Genomic DNA, 6,075 nt, shown 5'->3' on the forward strand with positions numbered 1-6,075 from the left:
AGCTGAGCTCTTAACCACTGCACCACCAGGGCTACACTACTAGTCTCTAAATATTCAAGGCAAAGATTGTTTCTCTTTCTAGAATTACCTGGGCACTTTAATTCATCTGAATAGTCTCCACAGTCATTAGACCCATCGCATATCCAGGCTGGCAGAACACAGAGTGAAGTCGAATTACATCTTATAAACCCTGTGGTTTTCACTCCAAGTTTATAGAAATATGTGCAGTCTGTATTATCTAGAAGGAAGTAAATGAAAAAAATGAAAAATATTTAATTTGCAAAGATTATGAGCCTTCTACGTAGGTCATAGAGACAAGAAAAGTGACTTCATTTGAAGAAGTAAATATGCAATTATCCTACACACTAGGGGTTAATTACATATCAGTTCTGGACTAGGTTCAGTAAAAAGTTGGACAGGGTTCAAAGCAAAGCCAAAGGTGCCCAGGCATGAACAAACAAAAGGTAGTGGAATATCTTACCGCAGTTCTTTTCATCTGAAGCATCTGCACAATCTATGTTCTGGTTGCACCGTGCTGATCTTGGAATGCAAGTCCCATCTGCACAGCGGAACTCAACAGCGGCACAGGTTGTGACTAGAAAGATAGGCAAATAAATGAGTAGGTAAGGTAGGAAATGTCTCCTTGCCTTCATATTTTGAGTACTTTAATTAATTCATATTATTTTGTTTGGTTGTGCATTTTAACTCTGGGAAGTCAACTTGACCCCTGGATTCCATCCACAATCTTAGGTTAGATGTCTCTTATGTATCTTGTCCTGTCACACAATTCTTCCTTCTGCTGTAGTACCTATCACATTGCATTGCAATAGTCTGTTTATGTATCTCCTCCCCCTCTAGACTGTAACCTCTATTAGAGCACGTAGGATTCTGCCTTGTTTACCATAGTACTACCAGTACAACATTGAGCCAACACTAAAAAAAAAAAAAAATTGAATATTGTTGAACATTCTCCCTCCTTTCAACTTCAAAAGCACCATGTTATAACACTAAGCGAATGCCTGATTGAATTCCTACTGGAACTCAATCTGATTGCTAAAAAGAAGTGGAACATTCTCTGCTAAAATAGATTAGACAGATGGATAGGTAGATTAGATAGATAGATGATAGATCGATTGATAGATAGATAACTAAGCATTTGCATTTTACTCTAAGCATAAACAGCTGAACACTTGTAGAAATCATCTCTGCTATGTCATACTCCTTTCTTCTTTCCACGACCATATCACTAACATTTGGTATGAGAAATATGGATGCCTCGTGCCAAGGAACATATGAATGAGGTATTGCTTGAGTCTATACTTACGAAAGTTTGGCTTTCCAATTCCTTGTTATACTTAGATAAAAATCAGCTTAAATATGCTACTGTCATTATATACACTTTATATGGAATAGCTTATTCTTAATCATACATTTCTTTCTCAGTTGCTTACACATTCATTATGATACACTGCTTTCCAGCAGTATGTTGGGAACAGGTGCATGGCATGCTATGTATGTTACATTAACTTAGGTGAGATTTTTATTCCAAATTCAAATTCCCACAGGTTGTTTATGTTAACGTACAAAATGAAGGGCTCTTGGATTATGTTATTTTTACTAGTGTTGATATTTTAAAAAGTCTCTTTAATTATAGATAGAAATTATATCAATTGTAAACGGTTAAAATGTTAACATGCAAATTTTACTCAAAGGTGTGTATGTCATTTGTATTTCATAATGTACTGCTCTTATTATATTTAATTGTCTTTAAATTGCATCCTTATTTGTGTTTAAATGATGATTAGAATAAATGTTTTATTTACAATTTGCAATTATAATTGTTTCACTGTTTTCTTCATTAAAAATGAAAATTAACATGTGAAACAGATAATGCTATTATGAGCAGAGATAAGTGCATTGTTCTAACACCAGAAGAAATGTTTTTCTTCTTATTTTTATAAAAGCAAAATCTCTTATATATTCCTCTCTATTATATTTCACATTTAATTTTTAATGGAAACAGTAAATGTATATAATGTATAATCAAGACAATCATTTACATTTTTTTACTTCATTATCCATCAGTAGTCTTTTAACAGTTTGTGCCCCTAAATAATCTGTTTTATTTAGACCACAGGATACATTTCCCTGTGAAGTAATATTTAGGTAGTAGGAATACTCCTATGCAAGCCTATGAAGGTTTCAATATGCTTGTTATTCTACCTTATAGCATACTTGAAGTTAGAGTTTAAGATGTCAGAAAAATCTCAATGGGACAAATAGAATGTATTTCACTATTTCCATCTCCCTCCAAGGCTGCACAGAGAATCCTCTGTGTACTTGGGAGGGATCCCATCTAAGTGAGTATTGGTGGCAGAGAGGGTGAAGAGGCAAATTATGACTCTATGAACATGAGGGGTGTGGCATTTAAGGCAGTTAAAAGAACTGGAGATTTAGAGATTTCAAAGTAATGAGGTTTAAAAATAATAGCGCTAGGGATTCTAAGATGGCAGATGGAGTAAAGAATGAGTCGTTAAAAGAGTAGAAATGTAGAACACAGTCTTGGGTGGAATTCTGGGATGAAGGAAGAAACGAGGAGCGGAACTCAGACTAAATAAGAAGAAACTATAACTTTGAAGTTAAGAAGAGTGGTGAAGAGATGGTGTTAAAAAGAAAGGAATGAAAGAAGGGATTTGGTAGGGGCCAGGAGAGCTGGGTAGACGGTAGAGAATTTTCAGAGTACATTTTTCCCCCATTTTCCCAGTTAACAAAAGGCTGATGAACCCTGGTGAGGAGGGATAGGCTGGGCTATTAGAGTGTGTGAGATATGCCAATAGCAATTGATTTTCCCTTTACACCTCACCCTGTCTCCAGTGGTTCCATGATTTGGATTAGAGTCTGAGATCTACCACAGGGATCTACGGTGGTAAGTGGCAATGGAATTAGACCCAGTATGTTGGTGCAGAATTTTGTAAGCAGCAGGGGCAGGTGGTTGTGGGAATTAATACCTCTGGCACTTGTAGAAAAGGCAGGAGAATCTTATGATGAGAGAAATCCATGGAAATGGCAGGAAATAACCGCCTATTCTGCCAATATTTCTTTCTCTTTGTTCCCTCCACTGTATTCCTACCTCACTAAGTTTTGGTCAGTCAATGATTGAAATTTGTTTTACCCTGAGGGTGGGTTTTGAGGGTGAAAGATGCTGGAATCTCTAATTTGTCAAGTGAATATAAAAGTTTTATGGCAATTTTCCCTCAGGCTAAAAGTCCTAAAAAGAGAGAAAATAATACAGTCCGCATACAGATAAGCCAAGTGAGAAATATTAAACTTTTCCCTCTAGATAGTCCAAAAGAAAAAATTAAACCTACAAAAATGTGAGTGAAAACATATCACAGCCACACCAAGAATAGCAATGAGGCTCTACAAATGATGAAGATCTGACAGGGATTGTGGCTCAAAAGTAGAAGCAAAAGAGAAAAGTTAATCCATTCTTTCCCTTATATACATTCTTCATTTTCCCATTTCTTCCAATTACTGTCCCCCATGTCAGTTAAAATATTTAATGAGATAGGAAAGATACAAAATCAATTGGCCTTTCTGTGTTTCTTAGAATATTTCTTATAAATAACCTAAGTCAATTTTCTCTTCCAACTCCCCTTTCTCAGTCTGTAGCAATGAGAAGCTGACAAGGAAAAAAATGCATTAAATTTGCTGTCATATCTCTCTCCTGTTTACTTTTAAACCACATATTTTATTTAATTTATTGCTTAGGTTCTAAGGGTATACAAACCCAGGAGGAATGACATTTCTTCTCCAAGCATGCTTATCTTTTTTCTTTTAGCTTGTTGTTTGTGGGATGCTTATGCTACAAACTTAGGAGAAAAAAGAAAAAATAAACATCAATTTCCTCTCCTTTAGGTAGCCTTAGAACTACTTGGCTCTCAGTTCACCTGAAGGTATTGAAGTGGCCCAAAAAAGTTCATGTACTTCCCAAGGGAAGCAATTTATATTCATCTCAACAGGGACCAAGGGATACCATGCACTCTCCCCTAATCTAGTCTCTCATACTCTCACACCACCCGAAGAGGAATAAAGAATGGCAAACTTTATAAATAACTCCTGATTTCCTCCAGCCCTCCTAAGATAGCCTGATGTTTAAAGCTCTCCGTTGTGAAAGAAATAGCTATAAAGGGGCAGTAAATACAGGATTTATGAGATTTGTTTTTTTTTTCTTTTCTTTCAAGAGAGAAGAAGCCAAAAACAATTCCTTGTAACATCTATTTCCACTTTATAAATTGACTCTGCCCTTGTAAAATGAAAAACTAGTAGTAGGACTATTACTACAAAAACTATTAGAGTAATATGACTTACTATTAACATCTAAAGGAAACAAAAAAATGTAATAATACTTCAAGTAACTATAGATGCCTCCACAATAGGCTCTCACCACAGCCTATCAAAATCCCCCCATATATATTGAGTTTTTATATCCTACTAATTTTTTTTAAAATATTTTACTTCTTTCAGATTCAAAAGTAATAGACGTTTTTTGCATGTGTGAGATGTTGCAACAAAGCATTTCATGCCCATGTTGCACTGACTATGGAAACAGAGAATGAGTGACCAGAAGAAAAAACTTGGGAGAGAGGTCTTTTCCATGCTCCCTGAGCCCTTATGTATGACTTTACCTTCATCATCTTTTATGTTCTGGAAGGGAGACGTTTGTCTGACACACATCTGAATCACTGCTTTATAAGATAGTCTGACTCATGGCAAATGTGCCCAGGGAAGTCTTCCCCTCATGGCTTGAAAGGTGTCCTAGCAGGACACTGTGTGAACAAATGTAAGATGAGAGAAAAATCAAACCCAAAAGAGGTCACTGTGATGAGTAATCCTTCATCTAAAAAGTTGCCTGTTTGTTTTTCTAAAGGAGATAGTTCATTAAATTAAATCCATTAATGTCTAGTAAGTAATAAGGTGTGTACTTGAGTATCCATGAGCATTTTTAAATTTCCAATGTCCTGTGTTACACAGAAAGAACTTCAAGGCATAGTTGTTTTTTTGCCGTTTTTTAATTTTGTGATTTACACTGTTATTATCACAAAAGAAAGGTTATGACAGGAACTTGCTTCATAAATGCACATATGCCCACAAATATGGCTGAAATAGTTATAACATATAAATCAAGAGTTTAGAGTAAAAAAAAGCAAACAATAAGTTATTTTTATTGTTATTTAGGGGCTAATATTGATGCCATTAGGCAGAAAAAAAAAAATCTATCTACATTTTTTAAAAGACTTACTGCTTCAACCAGGCACATAAGAATATAATAAGCACCTACTACATAGGTACGGGAGCCCTGGTGGAGAAATGGTTAAGAGCTCAGGCTGTTAACCAAGAGGTCAGGAGGGCAAATCCACTAGCCACTCCTTGGAAACCCCATGGGGCAGTTCTATTCTGTCCTATAATATGGTCGCTATGAGTCGGAATCGACTGAATGGCAATGGGTTTAGTTTTGGGTTTTGGAAAGGTACTATAATTTATAAACCCAAACAAACTAATTTATTTGCCACTTTCAAAAGCAAATTTCCATTTTTCTAGAAAATTTGTAGTAACATTAACTTCCATAGTTCTTTTTGATGAATTTTGCTTTAAAATCTTCTATGTTTATTTTTAAGTTTCTGCACATTTTAGCCTGATATTTTTAGGTTTACCCTGGCTTAATGACTCTATTGTATTATCTTCTCCTGCTTTCAGATAACTGATAGGGCCATACCCATTTATTGATCTCTTCTTGGTTTCCTATTCTTCTTTCTTCTATATGCTTATTCACTTCCCTACACTTAACACCCAGTATTTTAGGACATTTTACCATTCTTAATTTTTTACAGGTAATATGAAATAATATGTGACTTAATTTTCAAATGTACTTGGATCTACCTATACTGTTAACCTTAGATGGTTAGCCACACAAATGATTGGCCGAGGTTATACTGCCTAAGATGGTACAGTAACTCCCCATCCTTCCTTCCAGCTACAAAATAATATGCACACATTCTGCCCTCTTCCTCAATT

The 6,075-nt window shown here is 35.5% G+C and overlaps 1 protein-coding gene across 1 annotated transcript in view; it reads right to left on the minus strand.

The window, feature by feature from the left end:
- The window catches only part of LRP1B (LDL receptor related protein 1B), a 1,771,065-nt gene that overhangs the window by 313,436 nt on the left and 1,451,554 nt on the right, over window positions 1–6,075 (minus strand). The window contains exons 47-48 of the mRNA XM_004375116.1: window positions 482–595; window positions 89–238 (exon numbers count right to left, since the gene is read on the minus strand). Of these exons, the coding sequence (XP_004375173.1) occupies window positions 89–238; window positions 482–595 (264 nt within the window). The remainder of the gene's footprint in view (window positions 1–88; window positions 239–481; window positions 596–6,075) is intronic.

This window comes from Trichechus manatus, unplaced genomic scaffold (genome assembly GCF_000243295.1).
Source record: "Trichechus manatus latirostris isolate Lorelei unplaced genomic scaffold, TriManLat1.0 scaffold00033, whole genome shotgun sequence".
Classification (NCBI taxonomy): Eukaryota; Metazoa; Chordata; class Mammalia; order Sirenia; family Trichechidae; genus Trichechus; species Trichechus manatus.